This window comes from Podarcis vaucheri (assembly GCF_965113315.1).
Source record: "Podarcis vaucheri genome assembly, chromosome: 15".
In the NCBI taxonomy this organism is placed as follows: domain Eukaryota; kingdom Metazoa; phylum Chordata; class Lepidosauria; order Squamata; family Lacertidae; genus Podarcis; species Podarcis vaucheri.
Window position 1 is genome coordinate 25792821 of NC_138753.1, and position 24328 is coordinate 25817148.

Sequence of the window (24328 nt, forward strand, 5' to 3'; positions counted from 1 at the left end):
CCTGGGAATGTGGAAATGTCCCTGCTTCCTGTAAGTACTTTTCTCATGAATTTTTCAGACTTTTTGCCAAACCTTTGGTCTGTCCAGGAAAGGAAGCCCTTCCCCACGGTTCCGAAGGTTACAGCTGAAATATAATATAGACAAATATTCCTCCAAAGAATCCACAGTCCTTACCCTCAGAAAATATCACCCTGGAATGCAGCAAGCAGGCAGTTTGGAAAAGAACTTCAGCCACATGGAGAAAAGAGAAGGTATGAATTATCTTTTACAGTATATGATACAGACACTGCACATAAATAAAGAACCAAATCGTGTTTGATGGGTGCATCCATGGAGGACTTCTTCTTCATGAGAGGTAGCATAAAATCCTTTCCTTGCTGCCAACTAACCTTTGGATTAATTTAGATTTGGGGTCTGTGGGACTCTGGGCCTTCAGATGCACTACAGAGCCCATCATCCCTTACTATTGACCGTGGTGGTTGGAGCCGATGGGAGTTGGAGTCCTCCAGCAACAATTGGAGGGTCACAGGTTACTTACCCTGCCTTGATAAATATTGGTTTGCACTCGGAGGGGAGGGGTATTGTGTTAAGGCATGGAGGATGCTGTTGCAAATGCTACCCCAGAATCCGTGTGATTTTCTTCTTCGCATAATACAGAATGAACTTCAACTTGTGGTGCCTTCCAGATGTTGCTGGACTACAACCTCCATCATGCTGGCTAATTGAATGATAAGAGTTGTTGCTCAACATCAGAAGGGCCACAGGATCATCCCTGTCACAGGGGATCTGCTGAGCTCATATCAGTGTGATCAATTGACTAGGTTGTTGTTGTTGTTAAGAAACAAGGGATACCTACATTCAAATCCCACTACAGTCAAGAATAGCTTCAGTGTTTTTGTTTTGTTTTGTTTTGTTCAAAAAATTTATTAGTTTTCCAAATTTATAACAAACATAAAAGAAAAACATTACCTTACAATAAAAAAAGAAAAAAGACAAACATTTATCCTAAGTTAAAATCCCAATTTTGTTATCATTGTTAGATGACTTCCTCAAATCCCCCTAGCTAAGTTTCTATATAACTCATTGTAGCAGTTTTCCAATACTACTTTCAAATGAGATTAACTTAATCAATTAACATCTTTCTTTCTTTTCATATTGTCTTCTATCCATAATGTTATACAATTTAACATATTTAACTCCTAGGCCACTTTGGTATTTACAGGTAGTTCTACTTATATTATCATAGAATATTTAACTACCGGTAAATAGTCCTTAAATTTCTTCCATTCTTCTTGATACTCCTCCTCTTTCTGTTTGCGGATTCTTCCAGTCAGGTCAGCCAGCTCCAAAAAGTCCACCATCTTCATCTGCCATTCCTCCACTGTTGGTATTTCTTGTAGTTTCCAGTTTTTAGCTAACAAAATTCTCAGTGTTTTGTTTTTAACACAAGTCACTATGCTTCGGCCTCAGTTTTCTCTCTGTAGAATGGGAATACAGTAGTACTCTACCTTACAGCCCAGTCTAACAATGCTTACCAGTGGATGGAACTTATCCAAGCAAGTATGTTAGCAATAATTAGTATATATTATGAATGTATTGAGCAGGATATTGTTGCTGTGCTCCTCTACTCTCCTTAACACACACGCCACCTTCACATTCCTCTGTTATTATTACTGTAGCCATGATTGTTATTATTATTACTATTGCTGTTTGTGCTAATATTGCGGCACTCATTTTACCTCTCTTCCTAGGCAAGTGTGAAATATGGGACACGGAAGAACAAATAGATCTGGACTCATTCAATACCAACGCCTTCTTTGAAATCCTGGTCGCGCAGTCTCTGGCAGTTACAGCCAAACTGAGCCAGTTTAAAGAAGAGGTGCCTAGTGGTTGTTTCCTCTGTTTGGATTTTCACCAGCTGAGCTGGTTTTAGAAGTCATTGTCGGGGGTTGGCATCGTGGAAGCAGGAGGGTGGCTCTGCAAGGAGGGAAGCAAGAACAGGCAGAGTGTGAAGAGCTCAGCCTTCACCTGAGGGACTTAGAAGAGCAACATCTTCTAAGCGACATCTGGTGTTGCATGTTTATAACGCATTCAAAACGCTGGGTTGTTTTTTTTACTAATGTAGCTGTGTTCCAGGATTTAAAGTTCTAGCACCTTTTAGAAATCCCTTCTTTGGGGTCTAAGGAGCCAAAGGGTCCTTCCCTTATTTTAGCACAGGAATAAGGTAACAACATATCCAGATGTTGATGGACTCCAACTCCCATTAGCCCCACACTGCATATTCTATAAGAGTTGTAGTCCCTCAACATCTGGAGGGCCCCTGGTTAGGATAGCACCTGAGCCATTTTTAAGAGTACTGTTCCCTCTTCCTCAGTTCTTCCTGCTTTAGGCTATTTCCAATAGATCGCTATAACAATTGCATATGTCTTATAGTTGCATGCACAGAGAATATGGGAGCATAAAATGGGAGCCAAGCCCAGCACAACCTGCTCATTTTGTGTGCTTCCTTTCCCTTTGCAGCTGAAAATCTTGTACCATAAACTTCTGGATGAAGCAGCCATGCTCAGAGATCTTTGGCTGGCCAAGCTGTGCATCCCTGACAGAGCTGATCCTTGTGATGATGTACTGATGGGGAACTATGTCAAAGCAAAACAGCAGGTAGAAGACTGAATAAATCAAATACCTCTCCAGATGATCAGTTATTTCTGATTAAATCAGGGGTGGCTGATCTTTCTGGGATCAAGGGCTGCATTGACTTGTGGTCAGGAAACATTTTGTGGGGTTTCTGCGGGGTTGCAAAAAAAAAAAAATTGTCATCACCCACAGAAGTTATTAGCAATTTATTTTATTTTTTTAAGCATGCTCTTTGGGCCCCTCCAGACTGGTGATTTTCAACATGCCATTGATGCAACTGTAGTATGTTACTGCTGGATTTATAATGGTAGGTACAAAGGTAAAGGACCCCTGGATGGTTAAGTCCAGTCAAAGATGACTATGGGGTTGCGGCGCTCATCTCACTTTCAGGCCGAGGTAGCCGGCTTTTGTCCACAGACAGCTTTCCATGTCATGTGGCCAGCATGACTTAAACCGCTTCTGGCGCAATGGAAGACTGCGACAGAAGCCAGAGTGCACAGAAACGCCATTTACTTTCCCACCATAGCGGTACATATTTATGTACTTGCACTGGTGTGTTTTCGAACTGCTAGGTTGGCAGGAGCTGGGACAGAGCAACGGGAGCTCACTCTGTCATGGGGATTTGAACTGCCAACCTTCTGATCGGCAAGCCCAAGAGGCTCAGTGGTTTAGACCACAGCCCCACCTCTTTATAATGGACCATCCATATATCACTCCACTTTATTCATTACTTTGTGATACTCCCCAGTGTTACCACATTATTGCTGTCTGGAGGCCTGTTCTTGTGCAATAACCCACCAGTAATACACTACAGTTGCATCAGCTTAAGTGGGACTGCAATAACAGAGCAAAGAACCTCATCAGGATCTAGGGAGGGTGGCAGCAGCTACTGGAAAAGGCTGAGCTTGAATCAGAAGGGAAGGATACAGGTGAGGTGAGATGGGACATCTTCATCTGGTCCCAAACTTCTTGACCAGCTCCTGAACTCTTGATTCCTACAGCCATGTTTGCTACTGAACCTATACTGAACAAAGCTGTCTGTCTTACAAGTAAGAGCCTCTGCCATCATGCTATGCCAGGACAGTGTGAAACAAAAAGAACCAATTTTGTGGATGATAGAATCCATACCATGAGGGAGAAATTACCTGGTTTCATTTTAATGGGAACCTACAAAATTTGTTCTTCCCAACCTACTTGCAAACTGAAATGCAGGTATACTTCAAAACATTCTGTCCTCTAAAGTGTGTGATGCAGTTCCCCCACACAAAAAAATGCTTATTAAAAAAGCACATACATTATAGTAGGGAAATTTGCTTGCTGAAATTCATGAACCAGGAGAAATGCATACAAAATATAGCCCTGCTTTCATCTGAATTTTTTTTAAAAGAAAAAAGAAAAACACACAAACACATGAGATGGAAGGAAGAGATAACCCCAACCAGAGAAGAATGGCAAATCAAGTTGATGGACTATGCTGAAATGGCAAAACTAAGTGGGAAGCTCAGGAATCAAGAAGACAAGAAATTTTAAAAAGAATTGGAAATGTTTATAATGTATATGAAAAATCACTGTAAACAGGTCAAAACACCAGCAGGATTTTAAACACACTTGTAATGTAACAGAACATATAGATAATTCAGGAAGATGAAAAACTGGAGAAGTACTGATATGCAGTTGAAAATAGAATCAATAGGACCCATGGAAGGGATGGTGGGATGTCAGGAGATTCAGAGTAATCTCAGTAATTAGATTGGGAATTGTTTTAGTTGTATGTTTATATTTTGGAAAATCAAATAAAAATCTGTTTCAAAAAAAGAAAAGAAAAAATGGGGTAAACTGAAGCCTGGAGAAACTGGGAGAAACTGAAATTGCCTGGTTTGGCCATCCCAATTGTGAATGTGTGGGTTTAATGTTTCATTAGGCGGAGGAGGAGATTCTGCTCCGAAAGCACCTGGCCACAGAATATGAAGAAAGCGTGAGCAGGCAGCTCCACTTACTGAGCCAGGACATGAAACGACGTGAGGAGCACTGGGTGGCATTTAATTCCGCTCTGCAGGAAGCCATAAGATTGACAGAGGCCCTGGCGGAGGCTCTGTCTTCTGAGGAAGGTCAAGTCTCAGGCTCTAAATCAGCCCATCACAGGTAAGGGCCATTCTTTGCGACATGTCAAAGCTTCAGTGACATTATGACCTGGCTGTGCATTAAGACTTTATTTCAGTGTGTACTTAATGCGATCTGAGGCAGCGATGTTGAATCCTCAGGCCTGCCCCTCCCAGGACCCCCCCCCCCCACTCCTGGCCTCACATCTCATGGGCCCTGCTTCACACCCTCCTTGAGTGTTTTTGACTGGCTGGGATGCACCCTTGAACCCTGATAATAAATTTGCAGATTTATTTCAATCTCTTGTTGTTGTTTAGTCGTTTAGTCGTGTCCGACTCTTCGTGACCCCATGGAGCAGAGCACGCCAGGCACTCCTGTCTTCCACTGCCTCCCGCAGTTTGGTCAAATTCATGCTGGTAGCTTCGAGAACACTGGCTCTCCCAGTTTGTTTCGGGCCCCACACATCAAGCAGGCCACACGCTGGATTTGATCTTTGGCGCCGGTATAAATGTGATCATGTCTCCTTCGATGAAGGTGCCATGGTCTGATCACTACGCTCTGAAAGCCAGGATTGACTTTCCACCCCCACCCTGCTTAGGTGGCGAGCCGATTTGGGCTCGCCCGCAGAGGCTGATGGACCCTGATAGATTCCGTCAAGCCTTGCGGGACCTTGCTCCCCCTGGCGACTCATTGACTGAGCTTGTTGAGGGCTGGAATACCCAGCTCCTGGCAGCCATCGATGAGATCGCACCTAAGCGCCCTCTGCGACCCCGCAGAAACCGGGCTCCCTGGTTTACCGAGGACCTTCGGAAAATGAAGCGGGACCTCAGACGGCTAGAGCGAGTATGGCGGGGTGCCTGTGACGGAGCCTCAAGAACATCTTATAGGGTTTTTATGAAAACCTATGAGATGGCAGTGAAGGCCGCTAAGAAGTCTTACTTCTCGGCCTCCATTGCATCCGCTAGCTCTCGCCCGGCGCAATTATTTAGTATAATTCGGTCTTTAACGTCCCTTGAAGGACAGCCAAATTTAAATAACAATCTGACACACAGCTGTGAGGCATTTGCGAGCTTTTTTGCGGAGAAGGTCCTGTTGCTCCGCCATGACCTCCCTGCCAATTTGGATACAATAAAGGAACTGGAGGCCCCTCGACTGTCCTCGGGTCCAGTATTGGACCACTTTGACCGGATATCTCCAGCCGATGTGGACAGATTCCTTCAAGCTGGAAAGCCCACCACCTGTCCTCTTGACCCGTGCCCGCCATGGCTGATTAGAGCGTGTCCAGACGAGGTGCAGACCCCCCTGGGGGATATCATCAATTTGTCCCTTGGCACCGGGATATTCCCAGGGGAACTGAAGGAGGCGGTGGTGCGTCCGCTCTTAAAGAAAACATCACTAGATCCCTTAGATCTATCCAATTACCGCCCGGTCTCGAATCTTCCATTCCTGGGTAAGGTGATTGAGAGAGCGGTTGCTGAACAGCTTGGTAGGTTTCTGGATGAAACATCTGCTTTGGATCCATTCCAGTCCGGCTTCCGTGCTGGTCATGGGACCGAGACGGCTCTGGTCGCCCTAACAGATGATCTCCGCAGGCAGCTGGATCGAGGCGGGTCAGGGCTGCTGATTCTTCTAGATCTGTCAGCAGCCTTTGACATGGTCGACCACGAACTCCTGGACCACCGCCTTGCCGACGTGGGGATCCAGGGCACAGTCCTTCAATGGCTGCGCTCGTTTCTCTCTGATCGGGGACAGAGGGTGGCGCTTGGGGGGGAATTGTCATCGCGTCACTCCTTGGTGTGTGGAGTGCCTCAGGGTGCGATTCTCTCCCCGATGCTTTTTAACATCTTTATGCGCCCCCTCGCCCAGCTTGTCCGGAGTTTTGGGCTGGGTTGCCATCAGTATGCTGATGACACCCAACTCTATCTGTTGATGGATGGCCATCCTAACTCGGCCCCAGGCACACTGACCAGATGTCTGGAAGCTGTGGCTGGATGGTTATGTGGGAGCCGGTTGAAGTTAAATCCTTCGAAGACAGAGGTCCTCTGGCTGGGGCGGGACGATATGGGATCGAGGGGGCAACTCCCATCTCTTGTGGGGGTGCAATTAGTGCCAGCATCGTCCGTGAAGAGTTTGGGTGTAATCTTCGATACCTCCCTCTCTATGGAGGCGCAGATTACAGCTATAACAAAGGCGGCATTTTTCCATCTCCGCCAAGCTAAGCAGTTGGCCCCTTATCTCTCTCGCCCTGACCTAGCCACTGTGATCCATGCGACGGTCACCTCCAGACTGGATTATTGTAACTCGCTCTACGTGGGGCTGCCCTTGAGACTGACCTAGAAACTCCAGCGGGTGCAGAATGCCGCGGCGAGACTCCTTATGGGGTCTTCACTGCGAGATCACATTCATCCGGTACTATACCAGCTGCACTGGCTCCCGGTGGAGTACAAGATCAGGTTTAAGGTGCTGGTTTTAACCTTTAAAGCCCTATACGGCCTAGGACCCTCATACCTACGGGACCACCTCTCCTGGTATGCCCCACAGAGAAACCTACGGTCTGCAAATAATAACATCCTCAAGGTCCCAGGCCTCAGAGAGGTTAGGCTGGCCTCAACTAGAGCCAGAGCCTTCTCGGCTGCGGCTCCAACCTGGTGGAATGCTCTGTCACAAGAGACTAGGGCCCTGTGGGACCTGACATCTTTCCGCAGGGCCTGCAAGACAGACTTGTTCCGCCAGGCCTTTGGTCAGGGCGCAGCCTGACTCCCTCCTCTGGCAACCTGCACAGAATTTTGCTTAATCGGTTGCCATCAATTTGATTTTAACTAATTTTTATAATGAAATATTTTTAGAATGTATGATTATTTGATTGTTTATTTGATTGTTGTTAGCCGCCCTGAGCCCGGCTCAGCTGGGGAGGGCGGGATATAAATTTATTATTATTATTATTATTATTATTATTATTATTATTATTATTATTATTATTATTATTATCTTGTCCTCTGTCATCCCCTTCTCCTTGTGCCCTCCATCTTTCCCAACATCAGGGTCTTCCCTTCTCATGAGGTAGCCAAAGTATTGGAGCCTCAGTTTCATGATCTGTCCTTCCAGTGAGCACTCAGGGCTGATTTCCTTAAGAATGGATCGGTTTGGTCTTCTTACAGTCCATGGGACTCTCAGGAGTCTCCTCCAGCACCATAATTCAAAAGCATCAATTCTTCGGCTATCAGCCTTCTTTATGGTCCAGCTCTCACTTCCATAGTTGATACCCTAAGACCATTTTATTTCTGCTTTTTGTTTCTTATCATGGTGGCTTCAGGTTATTAAGCCTCATCGATGCTGCAAGCAACCAGGTGTCCAGCACTGTCATACAGGAGACTCGTAGGCTCATGGCATGGGGCATCCTGGGAGAAGGAACGGGAGCTCACCTTGTTAACAGAGAGAGAACCAGGCTACTCACCAAGGCGGAGCTTGTAGGTAAATGTAAACTCTTAGCTTCCCAGAGGGGTTTTTCTTCATTGTGCACATCTGCACAATATGTATGCATGATTGAAATTTGTTTAATTGTGATGGCTCCCTCCCCTCCACACGCACACAAAAATGATTCATGGGAAGAGGTGTTCTGTGCAGGTAGAGAATTTGTTGTCAGATATCCCAGCCCAACGATGGGGAACTTGTGGCTATCCATCTGTGGACTCCAACTCAACCAGCCCAAGCCAGCATGGCCAATGGTCAGGAATGGTGGGAGTTGGAGCCCAACAAAATCCAGAGGGTTCCCCATCCCTTGGATCAGGCACCCCCAAACTCAGTCCTTCAGCTGCTTTGGGACTACAACTCCCATCATCCCTAGCTAACAGGATCAGTGGTCAGGGATGATGGGAACTGTAGTCCGGAAAACAGCTGGAGGGCCACGTTTGGGGATGCCTGCCTTAGATGAACTACAGTTGCCAGGAATGCCTGAGGGGCAGCCCCGTCTCTTAAGCAAGTATCCTTTGCAGAAAGTTACTCAGCTGCACCATTGAGTCTGTGTGTATCTTTCCATTGCTCTTCCAGGATCAGATGGCTCTGTGAAGGCGCACGATGTCCTGCACCAGGATGCTACCACTGGACTGATAATGCCCAGCCATGGTGCTGTCATGCTGCTGGCCAATCAGTCCATGGAGCCTGTATCTGCCCACCACTTCCTGCACCCCGACACAGGAAGATTGCTCCCGATAGCTGGGAATGTTGGCTTCGACCCAGTCAACTCTAAGCTGATCCCTGTGGTTGATTTAGCACCTGGTAAGAGCCACGGTTCTTCTATAACTCCATTAATCGGCCCTATGTGGAGGTGCTAGCTTGCGTACTGTTGCTGAACCACCATCACATTGTAACCTGTAACCAATCATGAACTGGTGGTTGCCCAACCCATGCACCTAGAGCTGCCATATGTAGAGGAAGACCATTGGAGCATCTGCTCTGACTTACACCATTTCCCCAAAGATTTAGATGGGGATCTTTCCACCCAAGGTCCTGTCCTGTCTCCAGCTGGGGGCACAGAGTCCAGGGACACCAACCCACATACCTACCAGCATCAGCCTGAGATCTAGGAAGCAAAGTCACCTCAAACAAAGGGCATGTTGCAGCAATGGCAGGTCAGGCAAAGCAGAGAGTAAGTTCAGATCAGCAATGGCAGGCAAAGCAGAGGTCAGCATCCACATGTAGCTGATTGGAAAGGTTCTGCCTACTTTTGCCTCTGACTCCACCCACCAGTGGCACGTGGCCCCCTAAAAAGTTGCACAGAGGGAAATGAAAATTGTTACTCCCCATCCCCCAGTCTAGGCTGTGGGAATGTTAAGGATTGTAGGAAAGGATATATTGAATAAATACTGTATTATCCTTCCTTGTCTCGCATTAGTGAGTGATGTAGCAAAGCAAATTCTCCTTAATATAGCTGGAAGCTAATTTGCAGATTTATTTCAATCTCTTGTTGTTGTTTAGTCGTTTAGTCGTGTCCGACCCTTCGTGACCCCATGGACCAGAGCACGCCAGGCACTCCTGTTTTCCACTGCCTCCCGCAGTTTGGTCAAACTCATGTCAGTAGCTTCGAGAACACTGTCCAACCATCTCGTCCTCTGTCGTCCCCTTCTCCTTGTGCCCTCCATCTTTCCCAACATCAGGGTCTTTTCCAGGGAGTCTTCTCTTCTCATGAGGTGGCCAGAGTATTAGAGCCTCAGCTTCAGGATCTGTCCTTCCAGTGAGCACTCAGGGCTGATTTCCTTCAGAATGGATAGGTTTGATCTTCTTGCAGTCCATGGGACTCTCAAGAGTCTCCTCCAGCACCATAATTCAAAAGCATCAATTCTTTGGCGATCAGCCTTCTTTATGGTCCAGCTCTCACTTCCATACATCACTACTGGGAAAACCATAGCTTTAACTATACGGACCTTTGTTGGCAAGGTGATGTCTCTGCTTTTTAAGATGCTGTCTAGGTTTGTCATTGCTCTTAGTTAAGATTATTTCCTGGTGTCCTGGTGTTCCTCTTCAATCTCTTAGTTAAGGTTATTTCCTGGTGTCCCCTTTTATACCTCCTAAAAGAATAAAGACACGAAAGTCTTTTTGAGTAAAATAACAAAACGTTTACTCACATTTCAGTTCACTTTATGATCCCTGAAAGGCAGGCTTTTCTTAGTAGTTACATAAGAGACAGTGAGTTCATCTCATATGGAGATTGAACTCATGTGCTGCTGGCTGAGAGCCAGCAGACAGCAAAATTACATTAAGACAACAAAATAGCTGCAGGAGAGCAGCATGGCAGCAAAAGATAGAATAAGACAACATTGGAACAAGACAACTTCAAGACTAGACTGCGACTGAGAAAATGGCTGCGTGACTCGGTTCTTTTATGGAGTCAGCCAGGGCCACGCCCATCTCCCAGGTCACATGCAGGGGGAGGATGCTCCACACCAGTGGAACAGAAAGTTACACTGACTGGATGCCCCCCTGGCTGTGCCCACTCTAGGGAAAAAGGAATGTCGCATTTGACTGCATCAATGGATTATATCCCACATAGACTGTAACCACCTTTGGTTTCTCTGCTTAGGGGAGATTCGTCACTCGGAAGTTCCCATCTTGCCCTATGTCCCATATCCCGTGTGTCTCCACTCTGGTCTACCAGTGAAGACTCACCTGCCAGTCCTACAGCCTGAGAAAGTGTTTAAATTGGGAGGCCTCATGCAAGACCCAGCGACGGGGATCGAGGTGCCAATACTTGCCATTACCATTCACCCCCAAACTGGTCAGAAGCTGTCTTTGGGTGGGACATACCTGAATCCTCTAACAGGAACAGTGACACCTCTTGAATTGGGGGGGCCTATGAGGTTCCCAGAAGGAGGAAGAATTGTTCCAATCCTTGGAGTCAGTTTGGATAATAACACAGGTAAGTGTTGTGTTCTGTTAACTGGGTTCTGTTCTCTTGGTTTCATCTACCTGGCTTGCTTCTGGAAGAAAGAGAAACAGCGGGGAGGATTGGTCAATGGCAGGACACTTGCTTGGCATGCAGAAGGTCACCGGTTCCATTCCCAGCATCTCCAGGTAGGCCTGGGAGAGACGCTTACCTGAAACCCCGGGGAGCCGCTGCCAGGCAGTGTAGACCATACTGAGTCAGATGGATCAATGGTCTTGATGCAGTTTGAGGAAACATCCTATGCCTTAAAGGATGGATCTTAGGTAATTTGGAGAGCATCTGCTTTCCATATAGAAGGTCACAGATCCCCAGCATTTCCTTCTAGGGGTAGGAATGTCCCTACCCCTGAGAGACCCACTGCCAGTCAGAATAGGCAGCATTAGGCTAGATGGACAAACAGTCTGACTCAGTATACGGCAGGTTCATCTGTAAGATTGGGATGTCTCTGCAGTGCAGGCAGAAGGTCACTATGCTGGGCTATGTCTCAACCACAGATGGTCATCTGGCAACCAGCAGGCAAGACCCAGCTCCCCAAAATCCCCATCCAGCCCCTAGTAGTTTTTCCTGCATTGTCCTTCAGGTTTATCCTACTGGCAGGTTACATTCACTGAAACATAGGAAGCCGCCTTATACCAAGTCAAGTCCATCAAGCACCCTACTGTCTTCACTGCCTGGCAGTAGTTCTGAGTTTCAGGTAGGGAGTTCTTCTCAGCCCTACCTAGAGAGGTCATTTGGGCTTGAACTCGGGATCTTCTGCAGGGAAAGCAGATGCTTTGCTTCTGAGCTACAGCACCATAAAACACCGGTCCTGAAAGACCTACACTGGCTCCCACTACATTTCCGAGCACAATTCAAAGTGTTGGTGCTGACCTTTAAAGCCCTAAACAGCCTCAGCCCAGTATACCTGAAGGATCAACTCCTCCCCCGTCATTCAGCCAGGACACTGAGGTCCTCCTTTGAGGGTCTTCTGCTGGTTCCTTCACCGCGAGAAGTGAGGTTACAGGGAACCGGGCAGAGGGCCTTCTCGATAGTGGCACCCTCCCTGTGGAACACCCTCCCTTTGGATGTCAAGGAAATAAACAACTATCTCTCTTTTAGAAGACATCTGAAGGCAGCCCTGTATCGGGAAGTTTTAAATGTTTGATGTTTAGTTTGTTCTTATATATGCTGTGAGGCACCCAGAGTGGCTGGGGAAACACAGCCAGATGGGTGGGGTATAAATAATGAAGAATTATTGTTGTTGTTGTTGTTGTTGTTGTTGTTGTTTCTTCCCCTTCTGCTTCCTCTTCTGTCTGTGGTCAGGCCAAGACATTTTGCTGCCTGAGGCAAAGGTCAAGATAGCACCTTCCCCAATGCCATGTAGAGAAACCAAGTAGACAGGCATCAGTGGTTGAAGGTCACATGACAGCATCCTCCACAACACTTGAAAGCATCATGGTACCTTAGTGGGCACGTAGCAAGCCACGAGGCACACATAACTCTGCCCTCCTACATTTTGATGCTAGCCCCAGCATCTGCCACCTGAGGCAGCTGGTTGTTTTATGGTAGGGCAAGCCCTGCCTGTGTGTTGGCAATGGTGGGTGGGCCATTAGCCCTTCAAGGTGCTGGATATTAATGACTCCATCAAACGCCTTGGTTTCTACCACTGCCATCTTGATGTTGAATGATAAGCCACAGGTGATGGGCATGTAGAACTTAATAGGTGACACTCTCCAAATCAAAAAGTCTCTGAGAGAAACCGTTGATTTAGAAGTATTATTTCAGAAGCTAAAAAAGAAAATCAATAACCACCCCAGCCTTTTCGTGAAGATATTCTAGAAAGAGTGAGAGAGATGAAATTAAAACTATGATTGATTACTCTTAAGAGGTGCTGCCTTCATTAATTGAACAGCTGAGGCAAATTTGACTTTCTTGGAAGTAGTTCAGTTGATCGATTAATGTAATAAACAGTGCATTAAAACGGGTCTGTTAGAGTCTTCCAGCTCAGCTTAGTAAGCATTTTTCACTCTGTTCAGTTTTGTATCAGTGATGTTAGAAAATGAGATGAATAGATTCCTCATTTTCCTCCAATCTCTGTCAACTCCATGGTAATGGCAGGATGAAGACACCCAGAAATTAGGGAGAGGGCAGACTGAGGGCCTCCTAAGCTCCAGCTCCAACTCAGTTTATCCTAACTTATTTGTCTAAACTAGGCTCCAGGCTCAAAGAGTTTTTTCCTCCCAGTTAGTATATGATCCACTTTGTGTCTCCCGCTTGTATTAGTAAATAGAGCTGGTCTTTCTCTTTGACCAACCGATGTGAGGTGTTAAAATTAGGTCATGATTCTTCATTCCCTCAACTTCGGGTAACTTTTTCTGGTTCAGACAAAAAAGGCAGAAAGAAACTGTGGGTGCTAGAAATGAGATCTATTCCAGGCCTGACATGTTTGAAACAAATCCTTCCTTGGGCCACTATAAATATACAAACCGCATACAAAGCAAATGGGATATCGAGTGCATAAGATAATAATTCAGTTCTGTGGTTGGTTGATCCTGGCTCAGAAACAAGAGTGAAGCATCACTCCAAGGCCTACCCATTTCCTGATTTGTCTCAGTTCTGCTCCATGGGCATCCAAATAGTCTTTTCTGTGACTGAGGAGAAGCCTCAGGAACCTGAACCTTCCTAATCTGTATTTTCTCAAACAATATGTGATTCAAAACACAGCCATCCTTTGAAATACTCACTTCTCATAATTTGGCATTGCAATTCTTCAGCCAAGTAATTTGTACAAAAATGCATATACTAGGGCTAAAGTGCACATATGTAAGTGAAAATAGTACAGTGGTACCTCAGGTTAAGTACTTAATTTGTTCTGGAGGTCCGTACTTAACCTGAAACTGTTCTTAACCTGAAGCACGACTTTAGCTAATGGGGCCTCCTGCTGCCGCCACGCCGCCAGACCACAATTTCTGTTCTCATCTTGAAGCAAAGTTCTTAACCTGAAGCACTATTTCTGGGTTAGCGGAGTCTGTAACCTGAAGCGTATGTAACCTGAAGTGTATGTGTCAGAGCTGCCCGAGGTCCCAGCTCACAAAGGACCAACGCCAGTTTGTTGTTATATACAAAAGTCTTTATTGAAGTTCATTTTCGCTTTCACAGCCGCAGCGTGCAGCTCTACGTCTGAAACTCTGGACCGCCGAAGCTCCGTCTGAATCTCCTCCCCCCAGACACCAGTTTAAGACTCTAGCCTTGCTCCACCTCTTCCTTTGCTCTTTCCTCCTCTGGCTCCGCCTGTCATAGAATCATAGAATCATAGAGTTGGAATAGACCACAAGGGCCATCGAGTCCAACCCCCTGCCAAGCAGGAAACACCATCAGAGCACTCCTGACATATGGTTGTCAAGCCTCTGCTTAAAGACCTCCAAAGTAGGAGACTCCACCACACTCCTTGGCAGCAAATTCCACTGTCGAACAGCTCTTACTGTCAGGAAGTTCTTCCTAATGTTTAGGTGGAATCTTCTTTCTTGTAGTTTGGATCCATTGCTCCGTGTCCGCTTCTCTGGAGCAGCAGAAAACAACCTTTCTCCCTCCTCTATGTGACATCCTTTTATATATTTGAACATGGCTATCATATCACCCCTTAACCTCCTCTTCTCCAGGCTAAACATGCCCAGCTCCCTTAGCCGTTCCTCATAAGGCATCGTTTCCAGGCCTTTGACCATTTTGGTTGCCCTCCTCTGGACACGTTCCAGTTTGTCAGTGTCCTTCTTGAACTGTGGTGCCCAGAACTGGACACAGTACTCCAGGTGTGGTCTGACCAGAGCAGAATACAGTGGCACTATTACTTCCCTTGATCTAGATGCTATACTCCTATTGATGCAGCCCAGAATTGCATTGGCTTTTTTAGCTGCCGCGTCACACTGTTGGCTCATGTCAAGTTTGTGGTCAACCAAGACTCCTAGATCCTTTTCACATGTACTGCTCTCAAGCCAGGTGTCACCCATCTTGTATTTGTGCCTCTCATTTTTTTTGCCCAAGTGCAATACTTTACATTTCTCCCTGTTAAAATTCATCTTGTTTGTTTTGGCCCAGTTCTCTAATCTGTCAAGGTCGTTTTGAAGTGTGATCCTGTCCTCTGGGGTGTCCTCTGTCAGCTGGGGTCTCGCCCTTCCTAGACTCTTCTGACGCTGAGTCCCCTGAGTCTTCCCCCTGCCTCCGGCGGGCTTTAGGACCTGGTTCCCAATGCGGGTTTTCTGCTGTCCCACGCGCCTGTACATTTGAACTTGGCGCGCGCGCCCAGCCGGCAACCTTCCTCCTGACCGTTCCACTGCTCCTGTCACTGCTTCCCCCTTCGGGGAGGCTAGCTGGACCTGACCTCCCCTCCGTTCCCCCACTCTCCGATGGAGGTGTGGTCAGCCCTGCCTCATCTTCTCTCCCTGCTGGAGGAAACGCTGGCCCTGACACATGGGACTCTTCCCCCCCACTACGCTCTGGTGGGGAAGCTGGTCCTGATCTCCCGCTGCTGCTTTGGGACTCCCCGCTGGCCCCTTGTTTCTGGTGTGTCCCCCCTGGGACCCCCCTTGCCCTGACCATCGGCGCCTCCTTCTGGGAATCTTCTGATTCGCTGGAGAAGCTCATGGAATCTCTCGGGCCACTGTCATACTCCCCTACGCTGCCCTCAGATCCTTCCCCTTCGCTCTCCATTTCCTCTCTCCCCAGTACCTCTGTTCCTGAGCCCCTGACAGTATGTAACCCAAGGTACCACTGTACACAAAAATGCATAAGGTTAGGGGAAATGGCTTTGCAAAAATGGGTATATTAGAATCAAGATTGTAAGGCAGAGCAACTTTCATGAGGAATTTTCTGGAAAGAAAAAAATCACAAATTGATGTGGAAATGTTGAACTTCCACATCACATTTAACTTCCTGTTCCCCTCCCCTTCCTTCCTTCCTTCCTTCCTTCCTTCCTTCCTTCCTTCCTTTCTTTCTTTCTTTCCAACTGTTTAAACCAATTCATGAACCAAGAAACCTATACATTGACCACTAATAATGAAACTTACGTTGTAGATATTTTCCCACGTTTACTATGTTATTTTTGTGATATACAAATGACATGAGAAAACTTGGTATACTTGTTTGTATAACATTATTCTTGCTTATAAAACCCAATAAAAAATAATAAAAAAACTGTAACTTCCTGTGACAAATCTTATTGTTTACTGTGTAAGGGAGTTGAATTGAAAACTAGTTGTGTGGTAAATATCAGGCCTTTGAGTGAAAGGCCCTATTCAAATAAAGCATTGAAATGGAACATGAACCTGAACCTTATGTGGGAAGGTGAATATCCAGATTAACTCTTTTTTCTTTCTTTGCTCGTCTCTTAAATGCAGGAGACCTCATTCCAGTGGGAGGCCTCCATGGGCCCCCAGAGAACCTCCTCCTTATAGGGGATTCCTTTAAGGAGCCACTGAGTGGGAAGGTTGCCCGTGTCCAAGGCATTTGCCTTCAGCAAGACAAGATGGCCGCTCACGCAGGGGGCTATCAGGCGGTATTGGACGCCAACCTCCTTGTAGCTCAGATCCACGTGGCTCAATCACTAAGAGAGTATAAGGACGCCATTTGTGAGGATCTGTGCTCTGCTGGAGATAGGCAGAAAGCCCTCAAAGCCGCAGAAGAAGACATGAAAAGAGTTCTCTCCGAGGTGCTGGATTATTTGTTGTACCAGCTAAGAACCCTAGAGAAGCAACGGGGCCACGCGTCAGTTCTCAAGAGCACTGGCGGCAAGCTGGGTAGGTGCTCTGAATTACAACTGTGTTGTTCTACATCCTTCTGTAGAAACGAATCCCTGCCAGTTACTGTTCCGTACAAATCAGTCTGTACTTGAAGTTCCACAGGTGTTAAGTTGTGGGTGAACATATCAGATGACACAGCGACTCTTCAAACAGCTCTTGTTTATTCAGAGGCCAGAACAGAACTGAGCTGAAGTGCTCAGTCAGCCTGCTTATATAGAGCTCCAGTACAACGTTACTGTAGCAACTTTCTAAAACTATCCAATCACTGAACCTCACTTTCGATCCTTCATTTGCATAACTATCTACAGTATCCCCTGCTGGCCCAGGGTGAGAACTTCAGTACATAACAACAGGTGCAGCCTTTGCTCAAAGCAATCCTGTGGGGCAGTGGTTTTTCAACCCTGGGGTGCCTTGAATGATGGTCAGGGGATGCTGCGGGCAACACTGGCCTCTGTCCTTCTTTCTTCCCCTCCCTTGTCTGATGCCCTTTCTTGTCTCTGCCTCCCAAAAGCTTGCACAGTTGTTTGCAGCAGCCCTGGCTACAAACTCCCCAGATGGATGGTGCCACTGGGAGGCACCTCTCTTTGGGGTGGGGGGGGGGCAGCTCAGGTAACAGGACAGTAGCAGTGGCTGCCCGGAGGACTCCCAAGGAGACAGGAGAAGAGAGGAGGCTGAAGGAACCCTCCACAAGGGAGGGTGTTCGAAAAAGGGTGAGAGGCTGCCAGCTCTGCAGGCAAGGGGTAACACAACTAGGCTCCTGTGCTCCACAGGGGTGCCGCAGAAAGAATATAGTTGGTCAAGGGAGCCGTGGACCCCAAAAGTTTGAAAACCTCTGCTGTGGGGGATGTGGTGCAATGTGAGTTGTAACTACACACTGCACAACATGCTAATAGTTGGCCCACTGAAATTAGCAGACATAGCTAACTTCCACTGGGTTTATTGCAAGTGCAATCCTTTGTCTATGTATGGAACACAATAAAATGCAACATGGTGCAGTGATTAGAGTATTGGGTTAAGGATGGAAAAATCTGTCCATTTGGGTTTCTTAATTTTAGAGTCAGTTTTCCAGACATCAGCATCAATTTGTTGTTGTTTTTCCTCTAAACAATTTCATTAAAATTCATCAGAATTTTTAGGGTGCGTGTCCCCTAACATACACATCTTTGCAAGCAATTTTCCATAAGAACATGCATTTTTGTATGCTCTTTCCCTGAATATACACAGTACAATAACACATTCTTGGGTCAGGAAGCTGCATTGCAAAATGTGGAGGTGGGCAAATTTGGAAGAAAAGTTTCAATTTGCACATTGTTTTGGGAAGGGTAGATTAGGTACGTTTGCAAGAAAATATGTACCGAAAGAAATTTCACTCCTCAGGCTCAAATCCCTGCTCAGTTGAGAACCTCACTGGATGACCATGTACTAATAACTCTCTCTGAGCCTTGCCAACTTCACATGAGAGCCAGTGTGGTGTAGTGGTTAAGAGCGGTGGAGTTGTAATCTGGTGAACCAGGTTCGATTCCCTGCTCCTCCACATGCAGCTGCTGGGTGACCTTGGGCTAGTCACACTTCTCTGAAGTCTCTCAGCCTCACTCACCTCACAGAGTGTTTGTTGTGGGGGAGGAAGGGAAAGGAGAATGTTAGCCGCTTTGAGACTCCTTAGGGTAGTGATAAAGCGGGATATCAAATCCAAACTCTTCTCTTCTAAAAGGATGAGGAGGAAGAAAAGAAACATGCACACTGCCCCTTTAAGGAGTTGTAAAATAAACGGGTAACAGAGAAATAAGCAACATACAAGTTCTCCTTCTTTGCATATACATACACCCAAATTCACCTATTGTCATGACGATGGGCGTTTGCTAATACAGTATTCATACTGACTTGGCTATCCTTTCGCTGTCTCAACCAAATTAGGAATGATCAAATATCCCAGCACAGAACTCTGGATCCCTGCCGTCTTTGGGATGAAAATCCCGGATCCAGGAGGTTCTGATTTGATGGTGCCCATCCTTGGAGTTGAATGTGACTGGAAGACAGGGCAGCCAATGCCGTTGGCTGGGACCATGGAAGATGCAGATGGGAAAGGTGAGGGCTAACACTTTGGACTGGAAGCTCCCCGCAGCAGGAAGGAAAGTGAGCAGGTGACGCACAGTCAGCTACAGGGAGGTGGTGTCATGCTTAGCAGCAGTACAAGAAGACAATCTCTGATTTGTTGCTCCAAATGCTGTATTATTTTATTGTGTTCTTGGATGGCTGCAAGTTGGGGGCAGTGCTTGATTTTTCAGAGGATGGGTGCCATGGTGCTACTGTTAGCATAGGTAAAGGGACCCCTGAGCATGAGGTCCAGTCGTAACCGACTCTGGGGTTGCGGCACTCATCTTGCTTTATTGGCCGAGGGAGCCGGCATACAGCTTCCGGGTCATGTGGCCAGCATGACTAAGCCACTTCTGGCAAACCAGAGCAGCGCATGGAAACGCCATTTACCTTCCCGCCGGAGCGGTACCTATTTATCTACTTGCACTTGGACGTGTAAGTAGGAGTGCTCTGATGGTGTTTCCTGCTTGGCAGGGGGTTGGACTCGATGGCCTTTGTGGTCTCTTCCAACTCTATGATTCTATGATTCTATGTGCTTTCAAACTGCTAGGTTGGCAGGAGCAGGGACTGAGCAATGGGAGCTCACCCCGTCGCGGGGATTCGAACCGCCAACCTTCTGATTGGCAAGTCCTAGGCTCTGTGGTTTAACCCACAGCGCCACCCGTGTCCCTTACTGTTAGCATACAAAGCCATTTAACAGATTGGGACCAGTTTACTTAAGGGATTTCCTTACCCCACTTCATTCTGTGGAGCTGCCACTATTACAAGTGCCGCATAAAATTTGTTCCACTCTTGCAAGAAATCAATCTTTTAGTGTTGCGACACCTACACTTTGGGCCTCTCCCTCTTTCATAATACTAGAACTCAGGGCCATTCAATGAAGGTGAATATGGGAAGATTCAGGACAGACAAAAGGAAATGCTTTTTTTCATGCATTGTAGCAGTAGACTATGGAATCCCACAAGATATACCCATGGCCACCAAACTGGAAGGCTTTAAAAGAGGATTCGACAAATGCATGGCAGATACAGCTGTCAGTGACTACTAGCCCCAATGGCTATGTTCACCCTCCACTGCTTGAGACAGGATGCTGGGAATCCCAAGTTGAATTTGGATCCTATTTGCAGGCTTTCCAGAAGCTTTCGGGAAGGATAGGATGCTGAGTTTAGATAGGTCTTTGGCCTGATGAAGCAGGACTCTTATGTTCTTCTGTTAAGTAGGAAATATATATGCAGTTATCTAGTGGGGACTGTGGAATGAGTGGAGACTGTGGTCCCATAATGAAGCCCTTTGTGGTTCAAATCATGGTCTAGAATGAATGGGATAGAATCCAGAAACATTAAGGATGTAGCAGCCCGCTGCAAAAAGCAACAACACAAAAAATACGCTTCTCACAATGGTATGGGTTTAATCATGCTTCAGAGTTTTCTGACTTCGTGCTCATAAAAACTCACATTCATACCCACTTAGGCTTGATAGTTTGGCTCTGACTCCTTGCAGGTCTTGTTCCACTCGCTGTTGGCTTCAGAACTGTGGATCCCATAACAGGCGAGACTGGTCCAGTCATTGGGGCTCAAATCAACCCTTGGACAAATGCTGTCATTCCTGTGGTCCAGTCCCTGGGAAACTTACCAAGAGGAAATCCAGACCCAGAACTGGTAACTCCCATTCCAAGTTATTATTATTTTTAAGAGGAGGGGGAAGGGGGTTTGTTATTTGTCAAACTCCTTTCGGATGCTTGCAGCCTGTTATGGGAAGTCTTTGTTTTTACAGCTGGCTGCTTTGGAGAAGGAAATAAATGCCAAGCAAGCATACTGGCACTGCCAGCGGGCAAAAGAAGAGGAGCTCTTTAAAGAGCTGGATTTTATATGTCTGGATGTCTTGGATGCAGCCAAGGAGGGGAAAATGAAAAAGGTGCATGTTGGCTTTACCTGCAACACCTGCTGTGAAATTAGAAGAGTTCCCTGGCCCTCTGCCCTGTATGCATGCTGGGCTTATTCCCCTGGGCTGGAGTAGCAGTACTTCAATAGACCATCATGTCCTTGTTAAGACAGATTCTCCCCACCTATAGCTAGGAAGCTGCCTTAGAGCAACTCAGGCCACTAATCCATCAAGCTCAGCATTATTGTCATGGACTAGTTGGACACAGAGGAATGTAGGAAGGAACGAGCTGGGAAATCCCCAAGGGAGGAGGCTCAGGGCCCGGGGAGTAGCGGTGGGACAACGCTGAGTGGTCAGAGGGAGAAGACTGGGAAGAGCAAGTATCGGAAACTAAAGGGGTAACAGGGTTTAGTGAGCAGGGAGAGTCTGTGATAGAGCGAAGTTCAGAATCAGAGGAAGAAGCTGAAGCAGGAGAGTAGAGAGGCCAAGGGGCAGAGATGAGTAAGGCTGGGGAAGAGTCACAGATATCTCCCTCTCCTGCTGCGACAAGCTCCCCCCGCCCTTGTCTTCCAGAACTAGAAGAGGCATGAAAAGGGCACAGGAGAGATTAGTGACTCACAGTCACAGTGTCCGATTGCTTGGGGAAAATCCTGGACATGAGGGAACTTAGTCTTTTGTGGGTGTTAGAGCAACCAAGAGTACCTCTTCAACTAAAGATCCCAGGCCTTAAGATTCTGCATAAAGGGCTGAATGAAACACGAATATAGGAAACCACCTTATACTGAGTCCAATAACGGTTACATCCAGTCCAGTATTTCCTGCACTGACTGGCAGTGGCTCTGGAGGAGGCAGTCTTTCCCAGCCCTACCTGGAGATGAATCGGGATGACTTTCTGCATGCAAAGCATATTTTAGCTTAATTCTCTTTATCTCCCCTCCCCCTTGCAGTTAAGGTATAGGATCAAATTAAGACCTGCTGATGAGATCTATCACCTACTGGAAGAATCCTCTGCCCAGGAAACTCAAAGGAGAGCTAGCAGAGATCAGAACATGGTGTGGGACACAGAACAGTCTCTGAGGATGAGAGGTATGGAGGCACAGCTTCTGGCTGTCGTGTTTGTGTGGCTGTCTTGAACTACAGCTGAGCTGAAGTTTCTCACAAGACAGTTCCCTTGGAAAATATCTGAGATGTTTCCTTTCCTCGCCCCCTTAGAAAAAGACACATTTGCAGAATTTTCTCCACTGTTTGTTGTTGGTTGGTTGGTTGGTTGGTTGCAGTGGGCCCCCTTCCCACCCCATTCAACCCCCCACCTCACAATCCCCTGGGCCTCAATTTCCCCAGCTGTGCCCTAGAGTAGCGCTGTTGCATCAAGCTCTTCTGTAAAATGTCCTTGCTGAGCTTCTAACAGTGTTACTCGTTGAGACGATTGTGTTTTGGTGACTCCAGTTGACAAGGACGAGAGAGACCAGGAAGCCAGAGTTCGGCTTTTGCTCAGGAAGATGCTGGAGAAATTGGTTCAGTTCGTCCGGAGGATGCAGCTAGAAGAAGGACGGATCCAGATGCAGTTGAAGGAAGCAGAACGGCAGTGGAGCAGAGGCTTGCACATGGAAGAGGCCATTAGAGAGAAATCCAGAAAGGTGAGATCACCACCTGTTCCCCAACATGATCTGCCATGATCTGGCTTTGATGTACTGTACATTAAAAACCCTGATTTATCTGTTTTCGGTGGTACAGTGCGGGAAGGAATGCAGGGGAGGTACAACTCCAGTACTTTTATTAGAGAAGAGGTGATCACAGCATCTGTTGGAGTGCCAGAGCAATTTAAAGAGCCTTCTTGCTCTAGCATGTGAGTGAGGCGATAATGTGGCTTTCAAGTTGGCTTGTGGTGATGAGAGATTAGCATAAGGCAAGTCAGAAAATGAAGCAAATCATCAAGCAGAGGCTGGGTACCTCTTTCCTTTTCTTCAATGGGGTCCCTTCTTCACACACCCTCAAAGATTTCTGGGAACTATGGTTGGCGAAGGGTGCTGGAATTGCAGGTGTCAGGTGGTGGTGTGGTTGCTCGAGAGTAAACAGGCAAGACTCTGACCTGTCTTTTCCAGGCTTTATTCTTGGTGCAAACTATTTACAGTGAAGAGCATCGTAAGTTCATGTCTGGCTCAATCGCTAGCAGAATCTGGGAGTGGTCGGTCTTTGTACCTCCCCCAGCATAAAAGTCGCGTCACCCCCAGCCTTTTCCTTCCCTCCCTGCACCGAAGCCTACTGCGCAGAATGGGCGCTGGCAGTGGCATACTTCCTGCCTCTCCGGTTTGCTCAGGCTTGGTGTTGAGGCTCTCCCTAGCATCCCCTAGTCCCTGCGCCTCTTCTCCACTGGAGGTGGGGCTTACCTCCTCGCCAGAGGAGGAAGTGCTTCACAAGATTTTCAGAGGCTGCCTATAACACAACTGCCCTTCCATCTCTTGCCTCTGAGTTGATGGCAGTTCCCTGACATCCGGTCTGTAGTGAGTAAACTCCAATTCCCAGAATTCTTTGGGGGAAGCAATGTATCTGAATGTGCTTTAAATGTATGACATATATGGGTAACACTTTTTTGCCTGTCCTTTGCATTTCTGTTTGAAACCCTGAATTATCATAATAGTGTTATAGGTTTTGCGTGCCAGAGTGTGTGGGCGCTAGCTAGGGATAAGCCATTAAGGAACAAAGGCTGAATTGACCAGTCATTAACCCGTCAGTGCAAGTCACTGATGAAGCAGAAGACTCTGCTGGGCACAGAGAGGGGGGTTGCCAGGGTTACAGTGGGAGATAATGGAGACAGAAGGGGAAGTTGCATTTTGGCAAGGTTTGGGGGGGGGAGAAGCAGCAGGAAGTAGGCAGAACAGGGTTGTACCCAGAGACCAGGGAGCATGGCTGTCCTCTGCTCAGGACCCAAGCTTGATAAAGTTATGGGAGAAGAAACAGGAGGCACTCTTGAGGTGTAATATACTGCACTCCCTCCATCAGTGTCTATATGTGTAAATAAAACCATATATCTCAAAGACACTGCAGTCTCTACTGTGCCTAATTTTCAAGAAGGAAACACAACTTGGGTAAGTGCCTGGAACCTCCTGGAATCTTGCTAATACTTAGCAGAGATTGTGGATGGCACATAACAATAATGTCTAAAGTAGCCCATGATAGGAAAGCAGGTAATGAGCAACCAAGCATGGGATTGTCTCCAACTAAGTTCTACTCAGAGCAGACACAGCAAAAGCAATGGACTGGAGTTAGCCATGTTCAAGCTCAAAAACAATGATACAAAAACAAATGGTTGTGCATCATATATGTGGCCACCAAAAGATGGGTCCCAAATTTTCTGGGAACATTTTGCCGCATGCTTCATGTTAACATTTTGCAACACAAAAATCTTGGC

At 46.8% G+C, this 24328-nt stretch overlaps 1 protein-coding gene across 1 annotated transcript in view; it reads left to right on the plus strand.

Annotated features, from left to right (window-relative positions):
• LOC309519348 (uncharacterized protein) overlaps positions 1-24328 on the plus strand; it is a gene marked incomplete at its 3' end in the record, with an annotated part of 37524 nt that overhangs the window by 1188 nt on the left and 12008 nt on the right. The window contains exons 2-14 of the mRNA XM_082200181.1: positions 59-251; positions 1752-1879; positions 2521-2658; positions 4556-4776; positions 8048-8205; positions 8782-9009; positions 10811-11146; positions 16543-16941; positions 18859-19029; positions 20539-20696; positions 20812-20952; positions 21867-22005; positions 22366-22556. Of these exons, the coding sequence (XP_082056307.1) occupies positions 59-251; positions 1752-1879; positions 2521-2658; positions 4556-4776; positions 8048-8205; positions 8782-9009; positions 10811-11146; positions 16543-16941; positions 18859-19029; positions 20539-20696; positions 20812-20952; positions 21867-22005; positions 22366-22556 (2601 nt within the window). The remainder of the gene's footprint in view (positions 1-58; positions 252-1751; positions 1880-2520; positions 2659-4555; positions 4777-8047; positions 8206-8781; positions 9010-10810; positions 11147-16542; positions 16942-18858; positions 19030-20538; positions 20697-20811; positions 20953-21866; positions 22006-22365; positions 22557-24328) is intronic.